This window comes from Periplaneta americana, chromosome 10 (genome assembly GCF_040183065.1).
Source record: "Periplaneta americana isolate PAMFEO1 chromosome 10, P.americana_PAMFEO1_priV1, whole genome shotgun sequence".
Lineage (NCBI taxonomy): Eukaryota > Metazoa > Arthropoda > Insecta > Blattodea > Blattidae > Periplaneta > Periplaneta americana.
Window position 1 is genome coordinate 35,306,909 of NC_091126.1, and position 27,845 is coordinate 35,334,753.

General features: G+C 34.8%; 1 protein-coding gene across 6 annotated transcripts in view; it reads left to right on the top strand.

Moving 5' to 3' along the window:
* The window catches only part of LOC138707595 (KICSTOR complex protein SZT2-like), a 216,067-nt gene that overhangs the window by 34,098 nt on the left and 154,124 nt on the right, over positions 1-27,845 (top strand). For all 6 annotated transcript variants that reach the window (XM_069837210.1, XM_069837216.1, XM_069837211.1 and 3 more), the window contains exons 13-19: positions 158-427; positions 1,988-2,102; positions 6,603-6,880; positions 8,163-8,378; positions 12,253-12,331; positions 12,892-13,019; positions 17,924-18,095. In XM_069837210.1, the coding sequence (XP_069693311.1) occupies positions 158-427; positions 1,988-2,102; positions 6,603-6,880; positions 8,163-8,378; positions 12,253-12,331; positions 12,892-13,019; positions 17,924-18,095 (1,258 nt within the window). The remainder of the gene's footprint in view (positions 1-157; positions 428-1,987; positions 2,103-6,602; positions 6,881-8,162; positions 8,379-12,252; positions 12,332-12,891; positions 13,020-17,923; positions 18,096-27,845) is intronic.

A 27,845-nucleotide genomic window follows, 5' to 3' on the forward strand; every position in this document is an offset into this window, starting at 1 on the left:
GTGATTTGTCATTGGCTGAACAACTGAATTATAATGAATAGGTGAACTTTAATGAGGTGCATTAAAGGGCTACTACCAGGTGTATAATTACTTCATTTCGGCATGGTCGAGCATAAAAATAATTACAGTGTTGCTTTGTCTTTTTTTTTTTTTTCAGTGATATGACCTGCCCACAATTTGCACAGTTTTGGAAGCCAATCTGTCTCCTGGAGCCATCAGTGTGGAAGAAGTGGCTGCACACTCACCGTATAGGACTTGTTTTCCAACATGACAGACCTCTGCCTCGGCACCTACACCTGCCTAACTCCAGCGGTCGCTTCCAAGTGATACAGTGTCGTCAGGCAGCTGCAGCTCTCTACTCCTTGCTCAAGGATTGGAGCACGTTTGTGCTTATAGAAAATGATTCCTATGTAAAACTTATTCATAGGTGTGTAATAAAATATCTCATTTCAGATTTAAAATAACCAAAGTCGAAACAAATTACGCAAATTACACAGGCCTGCAATGAAAAAAACCTTTAAAAAAAATTAGCTCTCCTTTATGTATTTTTTTGTGTGCTGAATCCAGAAATGACATCAAAAATAGCATTTCAAGTATCATTTTTACACAAAACTATTTTTTGTGTTTTATAGTATTCATATATTGTTGATTTTACTATATCCATAACTCAGTGCTCTAATGTAAAATTTTGTACTAACCTGTTGATGAGCATCAGAAACATAATCCAAATGCTGTGTGATGTAGAAAGTGGAAGTTCTGAAGAGTTTACCAGTTTGAACTCAATGATTTAATAAGAGATGTAGGATTACCCAAGGAAAAATCTGAACTCTTATACACTCCTGATTAGAAGAAATGAATTTTCCGGCACCAGGAACATTTCTTCATTGGTATAGAGTAGAGAAAAGAAATTTACTCCCTACTTTTCACAAGAGAGTGCCTTAGTATACTGCAGTGATATCCCTGGTTTGATACAAAAGTTCATTGTTCAGTACGAAGTGGATGACTTATTGATTCCTCCAAAAAAAGTCTGAAGGCAGTGATCAGTGCTTTTGCACAATGGCAACAAGTATGCTTTGTTACTTTTTGGTAATTTGGTAAACCTTAAGAAACTTATGAGAATCTTGAACTGGTTCTTACAAAGATCAAATATAAAAATCATAACTGGATGATCTCTGAAGATCTGAGAGAGTTGTGCATACTTCTTGGTCAGCAGGCTGGGTATACTAAGTTTCCATATTTCCTCTGTGAATGGGACAGCAGAGCAAGAAGCAGTCATTGGGAACAAAAAGACTGGCCACAAGGAACATCTCTCGAACCTCACACAAGAGGAAAAGCAGCAAGTGTAACTTCACCATGAAGACAAAAAAGCGGTATAAAACATTTTTATAAATGTGAGTTGTTGATTTTGACAGTGTAATAGTTTTTGTAAAATATACCTTTAATATTTGCCACAGAACATGTTTCACTTATCACTTGTCCATATTAAATTCAAAAATGCTACATTAACATAGCTAAAAGTGCCAATACATGTTGCGGAAAAATGGTACGTGATAGAGAAAATCTGATCTAAGTTGTGGATTCAGCACCCTAAGAAACTCTAAATGTAGCATAAGTTTTTAGAAAAATTTTTATGACCCTTAATTTTGCAGGCCTGTGTTATTTTAGGAAATATCGAAAATTAAAGCTTTAAAATTGATTATTAAAAAAATTAAGAGTTCAAGAGCAATCTAAAATATTGCTAGTTCCTTCTGACTAATTAACAGGTTTTGTTTTTAGAAATGTGATAAACATAGCTTGCACATAGAACTCAAATTAATACCTGTGTCTGTGGGAAATGGACAGTATTGCCCAATTTCTAGCATATATTTGTGGTGTGTTAATACTTTATAATAATAGTAAAATTTGTTTTGTATGTATCTGTATGTAATTATCTTCAGTTTAAATACATACATGAATTGTGATTAATTTTAGTCTTTGTTTTTTCTAGTGACACAGAGAAACCACCATCTTCTTTCTACATTATTCGTGTTACATCAAAACCTCCATGTGTTGTAATAAATGTTGCTTTCCTGAATGGTACTCCAGGATCAATACGCTACAAGGTGAGTTTATGATACTCTGGTAGAATAAAATACTAGGGAATATTTTAATTTTCGTCTGTATTCATTGTGCAAATAAATTTATCTAATCTTTTGCCACTGTAACTACAATCATAAAATATGACAGTATTGCTGTATTCGCTTCAGTTACCACTCATTTCTGCTATTAAACCAATGCTACAATGACACTATCACAACCTCACATAGCTTTTAGCACTACCAAATCCACAATCGTCAAGGCAACCACTATTGCTAAAAACACTATGATCAACCCTATACTGCATCGGACATTCTGTCTCGGACATGAATAGTTTTGGCCCAGACCATTCGCTGTGAAAGTGATTGCACGCATTCTTATGAGGTTTGCAGCAACATTCATGATGCATACAGCACGAAATAGATATGGAGTGGTAATAAGTGCATATTATAATCAGTGATGCTATGAAACAAATATTCTTTTAAGTGTTTTTGGATTATGTCCAAAAAAAATCTGGTAACCTACACTGTGTGGCACATGCTAGAGTACAATAATCCCTTTTGCTTCCTGTGTTAAAAACCTTGGAATTTACTTTGATACGCATTTAAACTGGAATAACCAAGTAACCCATATTACCAAAAAAGTGCTTTCCATACTACATTCCTTAAACAGCATTCGAAAATTCCTACCGCTGTCACTCAAGAAAATACTAGTGGAAACATTAGTAATGCCCCACTTCGATTATTGTGATTTTCTACTGACTGACCTCAATGTCAACCAGTCGCAAAAATTACGTGTTCATAATTCTTGTGTTCACTTTGTCTGCGATGTCCGTCGCGCTGACTACATTACCCCATCCTTCTTAACTCTAAACTGGCTACGGCTTAACGAACGTAGAAATTTTCATTCTCTTGTTCTCCTTTTCCAAGTCCTTCACACCTCTACACCTATCTACCTTGCCTCCCGTTTCAGTTACCTGTCATCATATCATAATATCTACACACACACGCAAAATAGCAGCATACTAGCCATACCAACACATAAGATATCATCGTATTCATCATCATACACAATCTCGCTCCCGCGCTTGTGGAATACCCTACCCAGTGACATCAGAGACTGTCGGAATTTAGTAGCGTTCAAAAGCAAACTTATTAAGTATTTTCTTACTGCATAGAGTAGGTTTAATTTTTACTTAATTAATAAAAACAAATGTTTCTCTCTTCGTAACTTTTACAATAAACTGTCTAGCTTTTATCAATCAGTTAATCTTTTAGTACTTTGATTTTTATTGTATTTGTAAATTTAATATTAATTGTAATTATAATTGTAAATTGTATTCTTAATATTGTAGTTGTAATCCCCTGGTAGAGGGGAAGAGAAGGCATGATGGTAAAATAAGTAAATAAATAAAATAAAATAAATAAATAAATAAATAAAAAATATCTCTATACAATGATGTATTAGAGTAACCTACGCAAAATTTCATAATGAATCTTCACAGTAACGCACATTTGCACTAAACCTCAACTATTAAACATATTATGAATGGGTATGCTTCAAGGTAACCTAGACTGTAGATTCTGCGGGAAGGAGACTTAAACAGCTCAGCACACATTTTGCTCTTGCGATGCATTGGCTTGCAGAAGATACTTTATCTTTGTGAAAGAATCTTTAGAACCAAAAGATTTTGAACTGAGTTCTATATCTGGACTGTACACCTTAATCAAGGAAACATGGCTGATGAATTGGTATTACATTATAATATAGGTGGCACAGTAAGCCTAAGGCTGCAGTGCATCCGGAGTAATGACGGGCCTAATGTGGGGGGAAAAAAATATGAACCTAGTTATATACACACACACACACACACACACACATACTGCCCGTGCCTCACTTCCTAAGCTGTTTCTTTGCGGGGCGAGACGCAGAGGGGGGGAGTAGGAGGTGCTGGGTACCGCATGTGCCTACTACCCTGCGTTCAACACATCGGCCTTTTCAGGATTCCTTTCGTCAGCTATGGAGCAAGATCACATCCGTAAATTCTTTCCTCTATGGCAGTGTTTCTCAAACTTTTTCCACCGCGAAACCCCTTTTAATCTAAAGTGTAATTGCGGAATCCTTGTAATATTTTATTAGTATTTAATAATTAACAGACAAGTGAAAGCTAGTATCTCAATAATTCTGTTCAGTGGGACGAATGTATTTGCTTTTTAAGCCTGCAATCTGGTTTTATGGTGGAAAGTTCTAGTCTCATTTCTACTGTACTTCTGCATTTTGTCTTTTCGATATTTTGTTTTAGTGAACACATACGCAGAGAATCCAATGATGAAAGGGACAAGTATTATGGGTATTTTCCGTTTTAGATGTTCATTAAACATATTATTATTATTACGCATATTCTTGGATTATTATTATTATTATTATTATTATTATTATTATTATTATTATTATTATTATTATTATCATCGGTGGTTTCATGTTATTATTGATTCATATTTTCGTAACATTTATATATTTTTATAGTATCCACTAAGTATAAAATAGCCACCAGAGCAGCCCAGTCGACTAAGGCGCTTGCCTATCGATCCTGAGTTGCACTCAAGCGCGGGTTCGATTCCCGCTTGGGCTGGTTATCTGGTTGGATTTTTTCCCCGAGGTTTTCCCCAACCGTAAGGCGAATGTCAGGTAATCTTTGGCGAGTCCCCGACCTTATCTCGCCAAATACTATTTCGCTATCATCAATCCCATCGATGCAAAATAACCTAGTAGTTGATACAATGTCGTTAAATAACCAAGTAAAAAAGTATAAAATAAAATTTAAAATCACATAGGGCTCACGGAACCCCAGAACATACTTTGAGAAATGCTGCTCTATAGTAATACAGCAGTTGTCCAGACTCAACGAAGAATGGCCTGGTGTGTACATACATTTTAGGAAATCGCCATCAGAGATAATAGCGATAGTGGTAACCACGATTAGTATCTCCAGTATTATAAAAAGTAAAGACCCCTGCAATAGCATAGAATAATGTTTTCAGAACATGTAATATGCTGCCGTGCCGGTCCGAGCAGATCTAAGAGGCGTGGTTATAAGCACTAGGGAACTCTCAGTTCAGGACGCGAGACACGGGCAGTACCATGCTACTTTAATTTAAATTTGTATTCTGCCACATTTGGGAAATACTAATTTGTGACAATTTAATTCATTAGTAAGAAGTAATGTTAAAGAAATGTTGTTAATAATAATCTGAAATGCAAATGTACACTAATTCTTACATGAATATGTATAGAGTTTCCTATTTGCATACACGTTTGTAACTCTTGTGCATATGTGCGTGAAATCACCATAAATGATTGACAGAATTGTTGTTACGCTACTACAATGTTTCAAAATTATGATAACATTTTCATATGATTATAATGAAGTATTAATGAGGCAGTAACTTGATGCATATAAGTTGTTTAAGAAACTCTCAAATTTTTCATTGGAGCGTTATAAACACTCAATGTGAGAACCTCTTGTTACACGTCATCCCTGATCACACAGATATATATATATATATATATATATATATATATATATATATATATATATATAAAACAGATTGATCAGCCTAATGGATTTTAAAGGCAACAACTTTTGTTAGTTTCACTATGCTGCCATGTAGTGACTGCAAACGAAGTGACGTTATAACCCTAATGGAATTACATGAAACAACTGTACTTCCCTCTAGCAGTCGTTACCAAAAAAATGCCTTTTCGACAGTGGAGGCTCTGGTGGTTGTTTTCATTTTATGTTGCCATTTCATAACATGGGACTAGCCAATCTGACATATATGTGATCATGGACGTCATACATCAACATGATAGTCAAATTCTTGCCACACTCTCTCCAACATATGTCTGATCCGATGTCTTACTATTTCAAGGTCTTGGGGTAGACGTGGCATATAAACTGCATCCTTCACATACCTCCAAAGAAAAAGTCACTCGGGTCAAATGTGGTGATCTGGGAGGCATAGGGCGATAGGTCAAATCAGTCACAGTAGCACATCCAATCCAACAGAGTGGTAGATAGTAATTTCGGAAATGTTTACAAAACAACCTTTGTCCTTTGTACCAAGGTTACTGAATTTGTTGTCGCAAGCTGCAGAATGCAGAACTGTTTATGTTGTGGAGTTGTCATTTTTGAACAGTGTCTCGCATGGCAACAGAAATCATACGTTTTCCGAAACTTAGAACTTGAAACTGTGAAATTTTGACATCAAATGACATTTATCATGTTAATTTCTTGTTAATACTTATTTAATAATAATCTATGAACGAGTTACCATCATTTTGAAACATCTTGTATTTCTGAGCTATTTTAACATTCCATGTATGTTTTCCTTCCTTGTTTCTACCCCTTTTTCTCTCTCTATTTTGTTCATTTCAGCATGTATTATTATTCATTTTTAAATGTAATGTATGTGCTCTGCTTTTGTAAGTTCTTGATGTTAGCCATTTTTCTTTTTGTTAAACAGATTGTTGAGCAATTGAAACATCGGATTGGTCAACTGACATTTCCCCAGCGGCCTTTTGTTAAGGAGCCTCCTGTGAGGAAGGCTGCAGCTGGTAAAAACCGAGCTCGCCCACAACAACCAGAACAGCAGCTATTGCAACAATTATCACCAACCCAGCAGCAGCAGCAACAGCAACAGCAGCAACCACAACCACAACAGCAGCAACAGCAACAGCAGCAACAACAGCAAGTGAGCTGTTGTGTTCTCCTGCACAAACCTATTGAGAAAATTCTCATCAGGTAATTCGTTGTTTTTGCATTTAGGAAAGCCTTCTAAGCATTTAATTTTTTTGTAAACTACATATTACGCTGTGCACTTACGTTTTCAAATACAAATTTAATGGTTAATGTATATAAAAATATATCGATGAAAGTTTTTCAGTATTTAATGCTGAGAGAAATTATAAATAAAGACATCTTGATTACACAACTTTTAACACTGTATCACTTCGGAATATGTATGATATGAACTTTCTTGTGTTAAATTTTAACGTACCTTGTTAACATGTTTCGACCTATTTTCGGTCATCTTCAGAACTGGTCGTTGTTGGTCTTGGCACCTCTTCTTTCCTGTGTGGGTGCGTTCGTAGTGTAGAGTCGAAGAGTGTATGTGTTTTGAAATTGAGTTGTGTGTTGAGAATATCGTTGGGGTGTGTTTTCGTGTACCTGTATATTTCATATTGTTCTAGTGTGTTGAGTTTCTGGCTTTTTGGTTGGATGTGCAGTATTTCCATGTCTGTGTTGATGTCTCTGTAGGTGTGGTTAGCATTTGTGATGTGTTCTGCATATGTGGACAACAACTTCTACATAGGACAGACAGGCAGATTATTTCAAACACGTTACAAAGAACACATCAGAGCCATAACAAAATTACAAAACACCTCCACATATGCAGAACACATCACAAATGCCAACCACACCTACAGAGACATCAACACAGACATGGAAATACTGCACATCCAACCAAAATGCCAGAAACTCAACACATTAGAACAATATGAAATATACAGACACACGAAAACACACCCCAACGATATTCTCAACACACAACTCAATTTCAAAACACACACACTCTTTGACTCTACACTACGAACGCACCCACACAGGAAACAAGAGGCGCCAAGACCAACAACGACCAATTCTGAAGATGACCGAAAATAGGTCGAAACATGTTAACAAGGTACGTTAAATTTAACACAAGAAAGTTCATATCATACATATTCCGAAATAAATAAGGAATTTTATTTGTGCATTGTCCCAGATGGCAATTAAGGGAAAATATAGGAATGGGATTCTAAGAAATGGACCATCTAATCCGTGCTATAGTGATTGAATGCAATGTAAATTATTTCACCATATCTTTATTTAACTTATTTTTCACATGGTATTGAAGGACGTCAGTGATTCTTGATCTGTATTTTGTACTTGGTTACAAAAGGAAATATTTATGATTAACTTGGAATTAGCGTCTGAAGTTTTACATTGTATAAACTGTAAGTTTTGATTTTATTCTTGACCATAGATACGAGCGAATGCCATCTGATTTTGGAACTGTAGTGTTTCCTGATGGCACAACTCCATTAGCACCTGCAAGTCAAACGAAGTCCCGCACACCAGGTGGTGGGCTCTTGACAACATTGTCACGTTACTTGCATCACCGTCGCTGGGTCTGGGCAGCTCAGAGTGGAGCTGATGCAGAAGAGGACGCAATAGCACGAGTGCTGGCAACAATCACAAAGTGAGTTTTTTATGTTTTCATTCAAATTCATAATTTATAGTGAAATTTATTTTTTTATGAATTCTTTTACCTAAACTAGAATATCCTGTAGGTGCAAAGTGAATTAGAAATGCACTCATGTATGGGCTATTCCATCTCAAATCGACCGAAATATAGAGAAAATTGACCTTGCAATTTTTAAATACAATGAAACTTTTTCTGTCCGTAGACAACTGTGAAATAATGCTTTGTACAAAGTTTGAGGCATCAGAACTTAATAGTGTTTAAATTAATAATATTTAAATATATCGTATTTTCATAAAATTAGCAAATTTAAACTGTTGTGGCTCCAAAGCCCTTTCACCCAATGATCAAAATCATGGTTTATTTTGATGCTGAGAAGTTAAAGCTTATATTGACATATAAACAGATTTTCTTACTTTTTATGGAAATGGAGAAATTTAGATTTTTCTTCATTAAGACGCCTTTGGCCACGAAAAAATATTTTAAAAAATATGGTTAGATTCCGCATTGAAAGTACAAATAAACACATATTTTTTACTGATGGTATGTTGATAAGAAAGTATTGAAAATATGAAATAAAGAAAATAAATAGTACGCGCGTGAACTAACCAGCTGACTGTGAGATGGGAGGTAGTCGAGACAAGCAAGGCCAGGAGACAAACGCGTGATGTGTCATCTAGCAGTCATGGCTGGGCTAGCTTTATCACAAGTTTTCATAAACACAGGAGTAAAATGACACCCAATGCTCGCTTATCTTCAGCTCTCGGCCAGTCCATGTGGTCTTGGTGCGGTACTGCACCGTTCAAGTCTAGGCATGTGAAAATAATTTATTTAATACCCTTGAAACTTATTGCCGAGCCACTAAGCAAACAATGCCGAATCCATCTTAATAATGCAGAGTTTTTTCTCAATACTTTTTTACATTTTTACAAATGGCCAAAAAGCCTAAAAGCAAGTAAAATCAGATTATTTGGCTCTCTGTGTACAATAAAAAATAAGGATTACTTCTTAACATAACCTACCAAATGTAAGCTTCAAAATAAGCTCTCGTTCAATGTTCTGCAGTAAATGGTTCCAGAGTTCTGAGCGCTGAAAGAGGCTTGTTTTTATAAAATACGCTAAATTTGTCGCTCAATAATACGAAAATCGTTTGACTTTCGATAGTATATTTTTGAAAATGCACTCCCCTCAGCACCTTGTATAAGTAGGGAAAAAAATTAGATTATAAAAAAATGCGAGGTTTTTTACTGATCGATTTCATATGGAATAGCCCGTATGCATAAGTTTGTTTTTGTTAACTAGTGATGAGTTCTTGGCAATAACACTATTAACATTATTGCTCTCCAATGTTGGTAGGAGAGTAATGTTACAAAATGTATAACTGTTTTAATCACCATATTTTTATGTTATGGTGCTTATACCTACATGCAACCCTTAGACTGTTTGGAGGACCACACCTGCTATTGGTTAGTGAGTCCATATGACCTAGCTGGGAGGATTCTCAGACAACTCCACTAACCATATCCCCTCTTCACCACTTAGGGAAAGCTTATGCATGTCATGGCAGGTCAGCATGCTGAAATTACATTTCCTCCATTTTTGATGGACCGTTATACTACTGTGACTCGGTCCCCAGAGCCTCATTTGTTAATAACAGGTGCACCATGGGAAGGTGAGGGTGGGATTTGAGTAGGAGAGGTTATGGAATGGACTTCACAACCCCTTGCAACCCATATATAAGTTTAGTAACATTTTAAATTAGTTCCTTATAATTTTGTGTATGTTTCAGAAACAATGTAGATTATAATACTGAAGTATGCAGTTTAAGTATCTTAAGTTCCTTTGGAAATCCATAAGATTTTGGCATCTATTCCTTGATTTTCTTTTTACAGTTTAATTGTTCCACCTTATCTGTATTCATCAGCTTTATTTCACTATACATCATGGGTTTTCAGGATCTGTACAGGGATGCTCTGACCAAGTTGTAGATGAATTTCTTGACCAGCATTCTATTGTTGGTACATGCTCTGAAATGAAAGTGTCATGTGTTCCTAAGCACGAAGCTGTGTCTGGCTTAAATGTTAGCATACTGATAAATAGAGCCTGGATGTTTAGGCATTTATTTTGGTTAAAATAGGCAGGCATATAGGCACTAAAATAGTAAAAATAGGCAGTGAAATAGGCATTTATTATTCATGGAAACAGACAAAAAAATAGACAAATATTTAATAAACTATCCCATACGGTACTCACTTTCCTTGGTTGCATGTCACAACAAGATGCTTTTTTTAAGTTGTTTGTCAACTGTCATAGTGAGCCACCTGTCAGAGAGATGTTTTTCATGGTGGAAAAAGATCTTTCTACTTCTACTGAAGTGATTGGAGCAAACTTAAGACAATTTATTTCGGAAGGACTGTCTCTACTTTCTCTCAGAGATCGGGAAAAACCGACTGTGTATTGTCTCAAAATGAGAGGTGTGAGAAGGGATTAGAGACTTCAAAGTATGCATGGCTTGTGCGTGCAAGCAACAACAGTAACAGGACCTGGAGACTTGCTTTTAATACTTCCCTCATCTCCTTTCTTTCTCTGGTAAACCCCGAAGTGACCTCAGGACTGAGAGTTATACTGTTCAAATATCTTTGTTAAGTGACATAAAAGAGTGGATCGGTAGGGGAGAAAAGTTTACGACTTCTTGGAAACATATGTATTGATGGAGAATAAAATTCTCAGAAAATATTTGTGTGAGGTGAATATACATTTTTAATTTTTACAACCATTCTTTTTTGTTTTGTTTTTTTTTTGGGTATAATTTATGTGCGGTTTATTTTAAATGCATTAAAATATAGAAAATGTACAATAACGACGTAAAAAGGCTAAAAAAGGCATTTAACCTTAAAATAGGCAACGGGAGGTAAAATAGGCAAAAAAGGCAAAATAAAAATTGGGCCTATCATCCCCAAATGTGTGGAAACGTATTTATCTCTAATAGGTCTTTCATACATACACTCAGTTTAAAAAAGGCATTTTGCCTAACATCCAGACTCTACTGATAATCCATCCAGGAGCCCAGATTCGATTTCTGGACAGTTTGTGTTGAACAAATAAATGTTGCAGAGGATTTTTCTTGGGCTACTCACGTTTCCTTATGTCATTCTATCAACATACTCCACCCTTTCTCATTTAATATATCCGTCGTCTTTAGTAGTTAAAAATAGGCTGGGATGAAGTCTTGGAGGTAGTTTGGTTTCCAATATTGATATAGGAAAGACTTGGGACTCCAGGTCTTGGAGTTTATCAGGCTGATGGGACCTGGCTCTATCAGGGTTGAGGCAGGATGGCCCACCTGTAAGTATCGGATTCACGAGTGCTACCTGTCAGACTTTTACGATACTTCATATGCTGTGATGGCTATCTAGCACCTGAGTGAAATGAAGGTGATAATACCAGCAAAATGAGTTCAGGGTCCAGTGCCGAAAGTTACCGAGCATTTGCTCTTGATGGGTTGAGGGAAAACCCAGGAAAAACCTCAACCAGATAACTTGTCCCAACCAGATTTTGAACCTGGGCCCACTCATTTCATGGTCAGGCATGCTAACCATTATTCCACAGTGGTAGACATCTGTGTAGAAGAACGCAGTCTTTTAATTTGGAACATCTAAGTCCAATTCCGTAAAATTATGTATGCAGTTTAGTGATTTTGATACATCTGCAAATACATGTTTGTGTAGTAAATATGAAGTAATAATGTGGACCTGTCTTCGGGCAGTTGACTGAACAACAACAATGTGGAATATCATCATGTCCTTTTATATATATTTTTACAATCTGATTCTTGTAACATGTAGTTAGTATTTTGTGTTGTTTGTCTTAGGATGCGCCTGCAGGAGGGATTCAGTTTCGCTCATTCAACTGCTGGTATCATTAATATGGTTTTGGAGGTGCAGATGAAGGTACGTATCACTGATTTACATCTGTTGCTAAAGTCGCCCTCAGTGATCATGTGCTAATTTGACACAGACTGTTCTAATGTGCAGAATGATCATTAATCAGTCTCTGCTTTCTGCCCTTGACTAGTGATTATTGCTGTTCAATATTATGTATAAACAGTAAAACTTCATTTATACGTTTTTATTGAGTCTGAAAAAAAAACGCATGAGTGAGAAAAATGTATAACTTGTGAGATCATTTCTAGAAAATCTTTATTTACTTAGAGCCAAATTTGGCTGTTTCATTACATTTCACACTTCAATCCAGAATATTTTACATTGGCTTACCATGTTCTTCTAATGTATCTTAATTTAATAACATGTGATTATTTATTATTTTACAAAAAGTCTGTTACTTTGGACTGCTTGCTTTTAAGGAATAAATCATGCCCTCAAATTGTGATAATTGTTCCAGATGTTCATTTATTTCATGATGTGTTGTGAAATATTTCACCATTTTTAAAGCAGTAATACACTCAAATGAGACATAAATTAGAATTATATTATATATTATTTCATTCCAGGGCGAGACAGGCCATGAAGCCAAGGATGATGGTAATGAGGATGAAAGTTGGGAAAGTAATCTGCGCCCGTGTGTCATACAGTACGTGATGTTCCCTCCACACACCACTTCTAGCAACAGTAAAGAGAGGTAGGTTGCGCCAACCTTACAGAATTAGGCAGATATGCCATGTGACAGAATTGAGGATGGAGAATTTTTGTGTCCTTTTCTTCAGTGCTTTAACGTTTATTTGAAAAATTTTCTTGAATATTTATGGAAAAGTGTGGTACTTTATTATTGGAAGATAAACGTAAATATTATGCACATTTTATTCAGTATCCTACACATAGCAAGAGAGATTTAAATGTACATTGGCAAAATGTTGGAATGAAGATAATACAGGATTGTGAAATGATGTAACAATTTATCTATATCTGTTCCAGTATGTGCAGACAACAATGACGTAATGTTTTTGTAGTTAAAGTAACTGTGTACTTAAATGCGATAGGCTCTTGTCAGTAGATTTACTAGCATGTAAAAACTCTTGTAGGACAAAATTCCGGCACACCGGTGATGCTGATATAACCTCAGCAGTTGTGAGCGTGGTTAAATAAAACAATTTAATTTGTAATATAACTCTTTGTAGTGAATCACTAATCCAGGGATGTCAAAGTGCCTGCACTACATGAGCTGAAGAACTCTCACAACATTTCCTTAAGAGTGATGACTTTACTTTATCTTGCTAAAAAGTGAACCTTCTTGGATCTGTACTGCTTGTATTATGAGCACGTAATGCAGGTGCTTAGACATTCCTAGACTAAACAAATGAAGAAAAGGGGAAGAAAAGCATTTAAAAACTAGACTTCCTTTCTAAGGAAGAATCTATGCGAGTTGCAAGTAACACGCACACGCAGATGCCCATGTCCACACTCATGCGATGATATTAGACTTTTGTGTTTAACTCACAGCCCTGATCAATATCTCAAAAAGACCCTCTTTAGTTACCTTCCATCCTGTATATACAGAATTATTTCTATTTTTATTGTGGTTTTAGTCTTAAGTCCTCACGCTCTTCAGCCAGATTACTTCATAGGTACAGAAGCCCATTTTTCTTAAGGATTAACAGCCACTGGTTGTAAGTCTTCTTGTGCTTGATTGAATTTCTACAGAAGTAATCAAGTTTTAAAGAACTTTTGTAAAGATGGCAGTTTTGTTTACATTATCTACTGAAACGGTATAATTTATAAATGAAATCAAATATCTTACTCCAGTACTTAGAACTATAAAGAATGCATTTTGTGTGCCTTCCATGGAACGAAATTCTATCTTCTTATTTTTGTGCATATTCGTTGTTCAGTGGTGATGAGATTTAATTAGTTTACCCAAATTTTTCTTTTTCTTCCCCATATAGACCTAATATTTTCAGCCTAGTTTGGGCAAGTTAGAAGATATTTGTAGAGAATTTACCCTGTTTCGTTGCACATCGTACATCTTGAATCGTCTATCCCCTCCTGTGAAAGTGTTCAAAGATCCTAGGATTAATTTTAGGCGAAAAACTTGTATGGAAAACACATTTAGTTACGAGTAATGTTGCTTTATAGTGCCAGCCACCATTAAATCTCTTGAAGATTATTGGAAATAAAAAGTGACAGTCAGATATCATGTCAATGCATCTGTTTAATAATGCTTATATGAGATCCAAACTGACTTATGGATGTGAAATTTGGGGATTCACATCAGCAACTTATGTACACAAAATTTATGTTCTTCAAAATGTGGCTTTAAAACTACGTCTGGAAGTCCCTTAAAAATTGAATGTAATGTTCCAGCAATTAAACTCTATGTGCTTATAAAAAATTCTAAAACTAAATTTAGAAATACAAATCTCATTCAGTCATGAGATGTTCTTTTTAAAGCATCAGACAATATCCTATGTAACTTTTATAAAATAACGAATAACTATCACTGTGTATTACAAAAACAGTTATTGCTAAAACTGCAGTTGTGAATGTAATTCATCGTTGGTGTTGGAAAATACCAGAACATAGTTTACAAATTCCTAGAAACTGCTACAAATTCCTAGAAACTGCTCTAGAAATGTGTACTCCTTCGGTCAGATACATTGAAATTAACTTGCAGTAAATATAAAAACTGTCTTCACATTTATATACTGTAGAAGAAGTACGAATTCCTAATAATAGGACATCAAGAGTAGGATATTATTTTCCAAAATAACAAACTTACATCATATCAAGTTCATCTTCCTAAGTTCTTGACATTGAACTTTCGGCTATTGACATTCTTCACTGTGTTCCCAAAATTTATGATAACTCTGCATATTTACTGATTGCATGGGGGTTATATTTATACCTTGACCAAAACTACTTCCGACTTGACAGCTTATAGAGAACGGGGAGCACTGTTGTCATATTGCCCATCTTTTGTGTAAGCGAGCGCGCTGCTGATAAAGTGCAGTAATGAACGGCTGACATGAACACATACATTTCTAACCAATTTGTTGAACACTAGGTATTAAAATTTGTGTACATTATTTTTATTAGCCTATAATAATAATAATAATAATAATAATAATAATAATAATAATAATAATTGGTGGTGGTGGTGGTGGCGGCGGCGGCGGCGGGGGCGGCTTCAGAAGGACTGTAAACTGTAAAAAACAGTTTTAATTTAATACGAAGCCTCTACTTTTATGAGTGTCGGTATTCTTCAAGGCTTTGAAAAAATTGTAAACTGTAAAAATATTCATAATTAAAAATCTACTCGGTCTTTTTCTTTTCAAATATTGGTAACAGTGCTCTTATTAATTTTAACACAAGCAACAGTTCTCATTACGACTTGCACCAAAGGTAAAAGAGGCCCGCCATTATCTTTTCTTCTGTCAAAATACTCTCTTACATAACACACCATCTCTCGCGCTTGACTCTTTAACGGGGCACCTTGTCCAATATTCTTTATTCTCCGCCTGCCTTTCCTTCCTTCCGACATTGCGCAAGTCATCTATTTTAAAACTAGCAGAAACTAGAAAACACACACTCCACTAATGACAACGAAGATAATAGTGTAATATAATTTAAACACAGTTATTATCAATACACTAAAATAATAATACAACTAAATAATATTTTTAATTCACACAAAGCACACGTTAACCAGCCAACTCAGTCATTCCGGCCACTGTATTCACCACTAGGCCCCGGTATTCACATGCAACTTGTAAACATAGACAAGGCAACACCATCCCGTTACCATGGTTACGTGTCTCTTGTGATTGGTTGATTTGAATGGTTGCCATGGTAACATGCTAAAGGCGCCATTTGTCAGGTCGGAAGTTGTTTTGGACAGACCATAGTATAATCAAATAAGCACCAACTTTATATGCATATAGAACTATTCCTGTATAAAAATAACTAAGTAAACTCAAGAATTTCCAACAGAAAAAAATATTTCAAATAGATACCTAGCCACTGTTGTGTACAGATACGAAATTAAAATTTGGAGCAAGTCTTGATGGGAGTCCACCTGTATGTAGGCAGCAATTTCGCACAACTGTCCGCAAGTATATATGCAGGGGCTCTTGTTTACTGCACATGCACAGTGTGTTGAAAGCAAAATATACAATAAGGGAGCTCCAAATTTTATTTTCGTATATGTACATGGATTTGAGAAAGTTGCGAAAGAGACAACACATTTGCAATCAAGACCATTACAAATGACATCTTATCCATTGCCTCTGCTTTAATCTACTTTCATTTTGCAAACCTATGGGTCAACAATTATCTGTCTTCTAGCAAAGGCAAAGTTTTACAGAGCATACAAAAGAAATCAAACTACCTAAAAATGTACGAAAGTTACCAAGGTTATATTAAAACATTTTAATAAGAGCCAGAACAGGTCACATTCTCACACAGTTACATCTACACAGATTTCATTTCTCTGATATTTCTATCGTCTGTAACTTAATAATCATGAAGAGCTGGAACAATACTACATTATGCAACGAGCCTATAATGGTAGTAATTAAGACCCGAGGATGTTTATGAAATGAGTGCGAGTTTCATAATTTTCATATGAGCGTCTTAATTACCATTATAGGCAAGTTTCATACGACTTTTTATGCTCGACCATATTTCTAACTTGAAATTATTCATAAATATTCATGTTATTGTTATGTGAGTGCGTGCAATAGCCTACCTCATGAATTGTGAGATGTGCGCAGACGCGAAAGTATTGATTTTTTTCAGGAAACGAATGTCGATGACCTTGTTATATAATCTAGAGAGTAAGATAAACATTAGTCTTGATATAACCTTGAAATTGAATTCGACATTGAAAAACGAGATGACAAATTGAATGTATTTGAATATTATTTACAATTAACGCTAATTATTATAGTAACAGAACATAACCTTCTGCGACAGTATTGGATTTCCAGCCTCTGTGACCTTTCGATTGCATATCCAAGAATAATCGAAAACCTGAACTTTAATGAATAGGTGCACTTTAATGACATGCATTAAAGGACTGCTACCAGGTGTATAATTACTGCATTTCGGCATGGTCGAGCATAAATTACTTTACATTACACATCTGTAAATTTAAAATGAAGTCAGAGTCATTTATACCAATTATTGTTATAAGAAACGCTAGTAGAATACTGTAGTGAATGATTACATTATTTCATTGTTGGAAATTATGCAGACTGTTCTGCAGCACATTATATATCACACATGCACCTATTTGCTTTCTGGGGACAATTGCTAAATTAGATCTAAATTTACTTTCTACAGATGTTGTTAATGCTACTGTAGTTGATGTAGGCATGATACTTGCATAAAGCACATAAGCAAATAGAGTGACTTGTTATGTAATTTTAGAGCATGATATATTTAATTCTGAATACTCGTCATGTTTATATATTTCAGCATTTCTGTTTTTGTTTATTTTGAATGAAATGTGCACTATATTGAATAATATGCAGAAGCAAATACAAGAAGTTGTTTCTGCTATTCACATATTCCATTTCTCTTTCACAGTGGCTCAGAAGATGATGGCACAGATGAAGTTGAAGCACAAGAAACTGAAGCTGACGGAGAGTTGCAGATAATAACAGAATGTTGGATTGAACCTCAGCATGGTTTGGTGGTGAACTGCCCACCTGAAAGAGACTACATGGAGCTCTTGCCGTACCACAAACTGGCGGATGTTGTGAGTACACCTCTAATTTATCATTCTTTCTAAGGCTGTTTATTTCAGTCTGACATCAAATTTGGTAATGTGACTTTCTCAAGATAATTTTAAATCTCCTGAAATGTTTTATCCGTGTTTGACGTCTTTCAGGTCTAACAAAACCATACCTTTGTGCGTTAAAATGCTCAAGAGCTTATTTTCACAAAAGTGAAGTCTGTTTTTCACACATGCTGTAAATTTTCAAGATAGAGGTGCTTTCATATGGAGAAAACATATTATCATTGAAGTACCAATAAGAATATTTTATACATTTTATATACTGGTTCGTCTTTTTATTATGGCAAATTTGGAGTATTTTGCTACATACACCTTTGTATGTTGAACTGTTGACAAGGCATAACGGATTTCTTTCCTCCATACTGTTTATCTTTTCGATGTTCTTAATCTCGATTTCTGCATTTACGTGTAGAAAAACGCTTTTATGATTTTTTTTTTTTAACTTTTGACAACGAAGAAGAATTTAATTTACAGAGTTGACATTTTGGCGTAGGTGCCATTGAGTCTAATCATTTAATCTAATGATGATGATGATGATCTAATCATCTAATATCCGTCTGATCCCTCAGATTAAACAAGCAACAAACAAGATGTATTTTCGGATTTATTGTAAGAGAAGGATCCATTTAAGAGAAAATATATAAATCTGCAGGAATAAATAAATTTTATAGATTTGGAAAAGGAAAACCTGTTCTTTTCTAAGAAAGAAACCTTGTTTATTTTAATGATCATTTTAAAATAGGTGAAACAGTGGCACAGTCAGAATTTGGTTCTGGGGGTTTGATATTTTTTTTTTTGTCAAGAAGTGATTGTAATACATGCAGTAACAAAATTTTAATGTGTCATTACTGATAATTACAGTTTGACTGAAACAGAACTTCTCATTGGACTAAATAGGTCCCCATAAAGCATTTGCTGCTGGGTCCACATGGTCACAAATATAACATATACTTTCTCTGCAACAGTGCATTTATACACATGTGCAATGTGTTATCACGACATGCCAGTACTGTAAAAAAAATGAATTTATCTTTCACACCACTTATCATTCATTGTGCTGATGTGTAAGTATGAGATGCAAATTTTTCTCACTGCAGTTCATTTTGTTGCATTTTACCCTTAGGACATAGTTTTCATTTCATTGTACTTTTTATGTAGGCACGTTCAGAATTCAACATGATTGGTTTGGCAATATTGTACGGTGTATGTAGGCAAAAAGTGCCTTTCGCTTAGTCTTAGTATATAGTACAGCATTTGCTTTTTTGTACTATAGTGGTTAGGGAATTAATGTGGCTTTAGTATAGGTCCAAAACGTTTTAGCGAATTTATTTTAAACAACTACTATTTTAGAGATTTAAAATGATGTATTTTAACATGTTAAGATTTTATAAACTTATAGAGTTTGAAATAATCAAAAGTAACAGAGGACAAGACATGGAAGTTTACAGACCTTGAGAAATAGAAACTTTTAAACATTGATAAAACAGGGTATCATGATCATGAAAACATTTTGTCATATCTAATTAAAAAGCAAAATATTCGCACAACATTGAAAAGAAAGGCAACAGGTGATTTATATGCAAATCCCTTAAAGTTGATTACGGCCGAAATTGGAGAAAATGATAATTTTGAAATTGTTTTTTCTGAAATTGATCCATTCAGGCATGCAATTTATAGGGAACAAAGTAAAATGCTTCCTCCTGTTTCTTCTTCCTTCAAAGAAGTTTTATAACATGCTTCTGCCGAAAATGTACAGTATTGACACAGATTAGAGAATACAGTAGCATTCAAATTAACCCGAACATGACAATTTTTTGTGTTTTCTTTGATTGTTGGTTGGCTTACCTACAGTCATTCTGTCCTGAAAAAATACTAAGAGACTGTGTTCATCACGCTCCAGAAAAAAAGAAAAATGTGGCTGGAATAGGAAGACTCCACCACAAGATGACTGTTTAATTGTCAGGAAAAGTAAAATAAATCCTAGACTATCTGCTGTCAACTTAACCCGCGAGTTAATAGCTATAACTGGGATAAACATTCACGTTACAACAGTGCATCGTAGACTTTGGAATTTATTTGAAAAGCTTGTAAGCCATTAAAAAAGCAACTGCTAATTCTTGATATGTGCAAAAATGTTTAATATTGGCAAAATTAAATAGAAACCGAAAAATAAATGACTGGAAGAATGTACTTTTTTGTTATGAATATCATTTCTAGGTTCATAGCTACCATGTCACATCTGTAAAGGATCAGAAAAGGTTTCATCAGCTTACCTTTAACAAGAACCGATACACCCTCAAGAGTAATGTCCTGGGGTTGTTTTTCACACGAAGGGCCTGGGTCATTAATTCCTATCAAAGGAATGTTGAATAGCGACAGGTATATTTGCATATTCGAAACTAGAGTCTTACTGGAACCGCAGAAATCATTTCTGGATGACAGTGATGTTTTTCAACAAGACTTGGCAGCATGTCATACATCTCACAAGACTGAATAATATTCAGGCACTCCCCTAGTCAAGCAGCGTACCCAGCATAAACTCAATTGAGAATTTATAGTCAATTTGCCAAAACTAGATTGTTCTACAAAAGAAAATTGATTTGTTCCCTCATTCAAGTTGAAATGACAATAATGAGTCATTACAATATTATATCTGAATTCCATAATCATGTCTCAAAAATGTTGGTGTATTCACTATTGTGGCAAGTCTGCTATATTACTGCTTTTTGCATTTCTTGTACTACGTAAGTTTTGAATGAAAAGTTTCTCATGCTTGAGCAAAGTTGTTTGGGAGGTTTCACATTTCAGTGCTAGGTTGCTGCATCAGTGGCTCAACACTATAGTCTCGTCACTCTTATTTCCGGCAGCCAATCACGTTGCAGGTCGGCTACATTTAAATGTATGCGTCTTGTGATTCGCTGATAATGACGTTATGCATTTCCTAAGGCTCGATAAATACTTAATATAATCGCCCATCATTTTGGCTCTTTTGTTGGCGTTCACAGAAAGCACTTGAGGACGTTATTTGCCACTCAATTATTTGCTGAATTACAGTGCATTTGATTTATTATCATAGGAGCTGCGACATGATGTTTAATGATGTGACAAATAGACTCCTCATCTGGTAGCTCGGCAACGAAAGAACAAAAATGGCGAATGATGCTACCTATCTAGACTTTATAGAGCCTTCACTTCCTAAGACGTAAGCAAAGAGGAGGAGTCATGCCGGGAATAACAGTGTTGCGACTATAGTGTGCTGGTTTTCTATAAAAGCAGTCCATATTCGGTCCCCAGGTAAATCGTGATGGAATTTTGTGGTCGACAAAGCAGACATTGCAGTGGATTTTTTCAGGGTACTTTCGTTTTCCTTTTTCATTCCATCAACACATTTCACCTCCCTCTCATTTCATCTATCATCTGCAATTGTTAAAAATATACTGGGTTGAAGTTTTGGAGATGATATGGGTTTCTGAGGCTGATTTATACTCCCGAGTCCTGACACATTTGTTGTTTTAATTTTAAAGTGCAATATAATTCTACACTTAAAAAAAAAGTCACTGACATGAGGAAAAATGCTGAAAAAATTCTGCCGATTACAGTAAGGGCACAAATGGAGGTATACTACACTATACTTCGGATCTCTGCACATACATCTCAATATTTTGGAGCAACAGTAACAAATATAAATGACACACTGGGCAGGAAATTAAACGCAGAATAAGTATGGGAAATGCCTGTTATTATTCGGTTGAGAAGCTTTTGTCATCCAATCTGCTCTCAAAAAAGCTGAAAGTTAGAATTAATAGAACAGTTATATTACCAGTTCTTCTGTAGGAATGTGAAACTTGGACTCTTAATTTGAGAGAAGAACAGAGGTTAAGAGTGTTCGAGAATAAGGTTCTTAGGAAAATATTTGGGGCTAAGAGGAGAATGGAAAAGTTACACAATGCAGAACTGCACACATTGTATTCTTCACCTGACGTAATGAGGAGCATTAAATCCAGACGTTTGGGAGGGCAAGGCATGTAACACATATGGGCGAATTCAGAAATGCATGTAGAGTGTTAGTTGGGAGGCTGGAAGGAAAACGATCTTTGGGGAGGCCGAGACATAGATGAGAGGATAGTATTAAAATGGATTTGAGGGTGGTGGGATATGATAGTAGAGACTGGATTAATCTTGCTCAGGATAGGGACCGATGGCGGGCTTATGTGAGGGTGGCAATGAACCTCAGAGTTCTCTAAAAGCCATAAGTAAATTAAATTTGATATTTCTAACATTACTTTGTATACAAATGTTCAGCCTTTTTTATTTGACATATTCTTAACTTGTTTCATATGCTCTTCAGTTTCAGTAACTAGTGAATTCCCTTAATCTTTCTTTAGTAAGAGAGTCTTAAAAAATCAAATGTCATTAAACATAAGTGAAACAAATCCACTGTCATTCATTTTATATTCTTTATTTTGGTTTAAACTATTTTCCTTTGAAAACTATTTTCCGTTGTCTGTATACGATACTGAAATTTAAAAAGTAATTTAATTACACATCTTTATAACATGAAAAATGTGTGAGAATAATTCTTAGCGTATCTGAACTTATGTCTCTTAAAGTGTAATTACGTAATTAGAAACTATATCAAATGTATGGCGACAAATGTAATCTCTGCTATGATATCATGTACAGGATACAAAACGCCAGTTAAGAGATAAGAGATAAGGCCTTTCAAGATAACATTCGAATAATCTGAAAATTTATTCATAAGGTGTTCTAAATTGTGATGTTTTTGCAAAATTTCGACTTTAATATCAATTGTACTTTTTTTTCGCATGTTTGGCATTAAGTTGCGTTATTGTAAAGGTTACTTCATTTGACTTGTCTCTTTGAGATCTAATTTTCCAAAAATTGGCAAAATGTGTTTGAAAATAATGTGAGAAGTTCATCATGTTCTGAGTCTACATTTAAATAGCAATTTTTTTTTTCTTCTCCGTTTTCTATGTAAGGGTGTAGAATACCACTAAAGCACTTAGACATGAATGATCCGTTGTGGATCCCATAAACTGGAAATGAACCCAGAAGACTGCAGTGGGTTACCAACAATGGCTATTCATAACTTATTCTTTCAGATGCCCCCTCATTCAGCCACAGTTCCACACCCCTGTTTTGCTGTAACAACTTCTTACATGAAATAAGAGTGCCATTACCAAACCACACAACAATTCAACCTACACAGAACACATCACAAACTCCAATCACAACTACAGCAACACAGACACTGACATGAAAATACTACACATCCAACCAAATAAACAGAAACTTAACATCCTAGAACAATATGAAATTTATGAACATACAAACATACATCCACATCACATCTTGAACATTCAACTGAATTTCAAAACACTCACCCTTTTCGACACAATCATGAACTCACCTCAACACAACAGGAAACCAGAAGACAGCACAGGATTTTCACTACGCTCGGACAATGAAGTATACCGCTTCGAAACTAGTCAGCCAGGTAAATTGCAAAATTTAACACAGTAAAGATATAAAATTATTCAGTGAAAACAGAACTGCCTTTTTGTCTCACTCGTAAATGCATCCCTCTTCACCCTCGACCGAGACTTGGGAGAAATATGTGTAGAAGTTTAATAAGCTCTCCGAGTCACTCATTCACTGCACTAAGAGCTCTCCAACTTCATAAACTCACCACTAGGCTCTCGCTTCTTTGATGCCACTGCATACTATTTTCACAGTGAAATATCCTTTCCGATGTAGTTTTCTCTTAATTATGTCCATGTCTGAGATCATCTTTTAAGTGTTCTGTTACTCACCTTTTCACCTTCCTCTGTCTTCGACTTTCAGGTTAATTGATTACAGTGTTCTTTTAATAAAAAAAAAATATATTATGTCCTCTTTTACACACTCACATCACCATATGTCCCCCAGTTTTTCCTTTTTCATATCAGACACCGTACGTTATATCTGTTTCCGATACATGTATTCAAACAACAAATGCCGATGAATATTAATATGCAGACTTCATTATGTCAGTATTCAATTTTAGCTATCATTTGAAAATACATCTCTCTCTCTAAGACACAAGAGAGTTACTATAGATTAGTAGTATCACTAGTAATGATCCATAAATCAATACTTTTATAGATAGTTGAGGTCAGTTTGAGTTTGATATAGAAATTCTTGTATTATTTCGTCAGTATAATATTTGAATGCCAGAACGTGGTGAGAGTAAGATGAGAATAACGCATTTGCGATAGATATAGGCGAAAGTAGTGACAGTACAGCTGAAAGAGTTCTCTGATTTTTTAAATATAGGAGCTTCTCTCATATGTCAATTCATTTCATTTTTCATTTAATTTAATATATTCCATAGATCTTACATTAGCAATGATGCTTTAAGATGTGGAACAAGACTAAATTTTATAAGATTACAATTACAATTTTTACAATAATTTACAATTTTTACAATTTTCTACAATATTTTGACAAGATGTAGTGAGATGATGTGAAGCCCGAGGATTCGCCAACAATTAATGACCAATTACTAATTTTGTAAACACTTAAAATGTATCATGTGAATAATCTACAATAATTTATACTCTAATGTACAGACCCAAAAATAAAATCTGCAGATTCAGCATAAGACGAGGTTCATGATCCTAGTAATTTTACATGTGATTGAAACATCCATTTATCATTTCATGTACAGTAGAACCACGTTTATCCGAAATAAAAGGGACGGAGCCATTTCAGAGAACGTGATTTTTTGGATAATGGATGAGAAATATTTTCGATAAAAGGGAAGGAAAAGAGATCTTTAAGCATGTAAATTATTAACAAAAAATCAATGAATTTAATATTGTAATTGCAAATCAATTTTACATCCAATAATCAATTATCATCTTACGTATCTTTCTCTCGCATCGTTTGTGAGCTGCAATATCATGCCAGCACTTGATGAGTAAAATATGCGAGTTTTCTTTTACTTGACATCACACACGCTTAACTAAAAAATAAGATGTACCTACCGATACTGCGATAACTGCATCACAACTAAAATGGATGAGAAATTGGAAACTTACCTCGAATGCATACACCATAATCGTGTAATTCCCGGGTAGATGAGAGGAGGGGGCGAGAAGAATGTCTCACTTAACGGGACTGGCCGTGCCCAGTTACTATACAAAACAAGTGTTTGAGGGGTGGAGATGGAAAACAGATGTAGCATTGCTGTGAGAACATTGACACTTAAATTTGTAGCCATGCTATAGGGGATGAACAAAATATTGCAGGGATAAACAAAACATTGGCTGTTATCTTTTTTTACATTTTTTCGGTTAATCCGGATGTCAGTTAACCGAAATTCGGTTAAGAGGGGTTTTACTGTATGTTATAACTGGAACTTAGAAAATTCAGATGGCCCAAATTTTGTTTCTGGATCTATGCCCAGTATCCTCATTAATTAAGAATTAAAGTTAATTTTTACGAAACATTTACAAAATGTACAAAATATTTACCAGTTGAGCTGAAAATCTGTGGCCAAAAATGAAAACTGTAGGTCCAATATTTTGAAATGTTCAAATTTCACTATGCTGTACCCTTACGAGCATCCCAGCATCATTTAGCTTAAAATTGACTTTAACACTATTTTTAGTTAAGTCCTTTTATAAGGGGCAATCCTGAAGATATATATTTCGAAGGGGGAAGGGAACTGGCCACTCTACCCCATTATCTCCTGGGCTAGTTGCCTCATAAGTGGTGCCTTGTTGGTATCACTTGTGAGGTTCAGACCTGTCTTCGGACAGTTGACTGAACAACATGTATTTCGAAAAATTATTCAAAGTTTGTTGCTTAGAAAAAATCTAGGGAACCCATTAGAGAAATAATTCACGCAAAATTGAACTTCATATGAGTCTAATTTATTTAAATATTTTTGCATTTTCTAAATATATTTTATTTTTCATTTGAAAATTGTAGCTAACTTAAAATGAGACAACAGTTTTTGACATAAACCATTTAATACCCAGGGAGGTTGTCGAAACCAAGAGAGTTTTAGTTCGAGATTTTCTTTTGTTATGTTTATTTATACAAGCTTTAACATCTGTGTTTATATCACGTGTGTAGGATCTTTGGGTATATCAGTAGGCCGTTTATACTGTTGTTGAGTTCCTGTTTCTTTGTTGTGTGATATAGATAGCTTATGTTCATGTACCTGATATAGATTTTGATTAATGTTTATGATATTTGCTATTGAGATGGTGATGAATCATGGTATGTAAATTTCCAATTCGCAATTTCCCTTTGTGACTGAGGGAAACCCATGAAAAACCCCAGTCAGATTGGCCAGCCACGGGGTTTGAATCCGGGACCTTCAAAATGTGAGTCTGAAACGTTACCATCTGAATTAGCTCGCTTGGTACTTTGGGATTTATTTTAGATTATCATACTTTAATTTTTTTTATGTTACGAGGTTAGTAGTATGGTAATATTGCAGAAGTTACTGTATGAGTAACAGTAAATATCATTGTTAAGAATTTAACCGGTAATTAAACATGTAAATATATAAATTGAATTTAGTACAGATAGGTGAAATCTACGACATAACAGTTTTATATGGATAAGTGTTACTTTTTATAGTAACGGTACTGAGTGTATTCATTTGGTACAGAACGTTATATTTTACATACAGAATTTAAAATTTTGTGCGTAAAGGAATATATTTGATTCAGATTTACATTCCTGTATCTTGTGTTATTTCATTATTATTACATCATTTTTCGATGAATTCACAAAAATTACTCACAGAAAGTCAGACTGAATTGTATGAGAGTGGAAGGTACTCCAATTTACAATGTACCAAAGAGTTTACCTTTGCAGAAACCGAAAATAGTAGGCGATCTAGAGTTGTGAGTCAGATGAACAGAAGGAGTAAAGGATGATTTCAATTCGGAGTTCTGTCATTGTTACACAGTATCTCCAGTTACGTGTTATTTGACTTACTCAGGGGCGGGGGGAGGGGGAACGAGTATACCAGTGTATACCGTGAATATACATGAGAATATTTTCTAAATGTGTTTTTCAGTTTCACATTTTTACCAGAGAAATCTTATATGTATATTTCTCTTTGAGTAAAACTTGTGTGTGTGCGCCTCAGATACCATATTGATTCTGTCATGGTCACATTAACTCCAATATTATGTAATAGTTAGGGTTACGATATCTTTAAACGTAAAAATGAAGACACCATACCAATCAGACCCTTCCAACTCCTAATTAACACCTTACAGATATAAATTCACTCGATGTGCAAAGTCGTTGAGTTTCAAATAATTGGAACAAAGTCAAATGTTTAAAATGTTGCCTGTTTTGATACCTAATTCTTAAATTATTATAATTTGAGTATGCATATAGAAATAATAAAAAACGACAAGAATGAACTTTATTCTTCAATAAAATTTCAGTCATTTATTCTCCAATGGAGGATAACTTCATTTAAACAATCCATGAATATTTATCTTTTGATGTGATTTACTTTAAAGTGATGAAATTTATTTAATTAATAATTATGTATTGAATAATAATTAATTTTGGTAAAAATTCTATTAATGGAAGTAGACCACCTAATGATAATAGGGTAGTAAATATTAAAAATGTTACTGTGGATATTTAATTTTTCATCACGAAATTTTA